Source organism: Penaeus monodon, chromosome 15, assembly GCF_015228065.2.
Source record: "Penaeus monodon isolate SGIC_2016 chromosome 15, NSTDA_Pmon_1, whole genome shotgun sequence".
In the NCBI taxonomy this organism is placed as follows: Eukaryota; Metazoa; Arthropoda; class Malacostraca; order Decapoda; family Penaeidae; genus Penaeus; species Penaeus monodon.
Window position 1 is genome coordinate 15,059,129 of NC_051400.1, and position 577 is coordinate 15,059,705.

Genomic DNA, 577 nt, shown 5'->3' on the forward strand with positions numbered 1-577 from the left:
ATAACCGGCCTGACCTGTCCGAAGGGGCCCTCGTCCTGGTCCGTCGCCAGCAGCGTCGCCAGCACCTTCGGCGGCGCGTTCTCGTCCACCGCCAGCGACGACTCGTACGGCCGGAACACGGGCTCGTTGTCGTTGATGTCCTCGACGAGCACGAGCATGGACTGCGTGATGAACTGGCCGTCGCCGAGCTTGTCGTCCGTCAGCGTGAGGACGACGGTGTACTCGTCCTTGATCTGCGGGAGGCAGCGAATGAGGGACGCACCGAAAGAGCCAGATAAACATCCGAATACAAACAAATCAAATAAATCATATATATAACCTAGGAACGGACCAAGATTACATGTTAACGACACGAGCACAGAGCATAGCCAACACACCTCCCTGTCCAGCGGTTTCCTAAGGTATACATTGGCCTCCGTGGCGCCGTTGGGCTCGATCCGGAGCAGCTCGCGCCCCTCGACGCCCCGCACGCCGAAGGTCAGGGCGTCGCCGTCGGGGTCGTAGCCTCGCAGGGTGGTGATCTTCGAGCCTGTCAAGGGAGAGCGGAGAGGGTGAGTAAATTTGCGGAGGGCATGGC

The 577-nt window shown here is 60.3% G+C and overlaps 1 protein-coding gene across 1 annotated transcript in view; it reads right to left on the bottom strand.

Moving 5' to 3' along the window:
- The window catches only part of LOC119581772 (cadherin-23-like), a gene marked incomplete in the record, with an annotated part of 64,191 nt that overhangs the window by 32,236 nt on the left and 31,378 nt on the right, over positions 1–577 (bottom strand). The window contains 2 exon segments of the mRNA XM_037929905.1: positions 15–233; positions 378–529. Of these exon segments, the coding sequence (XP_037785833.1) occupies positions 15–233; positions 378–529 (371 nt within the window).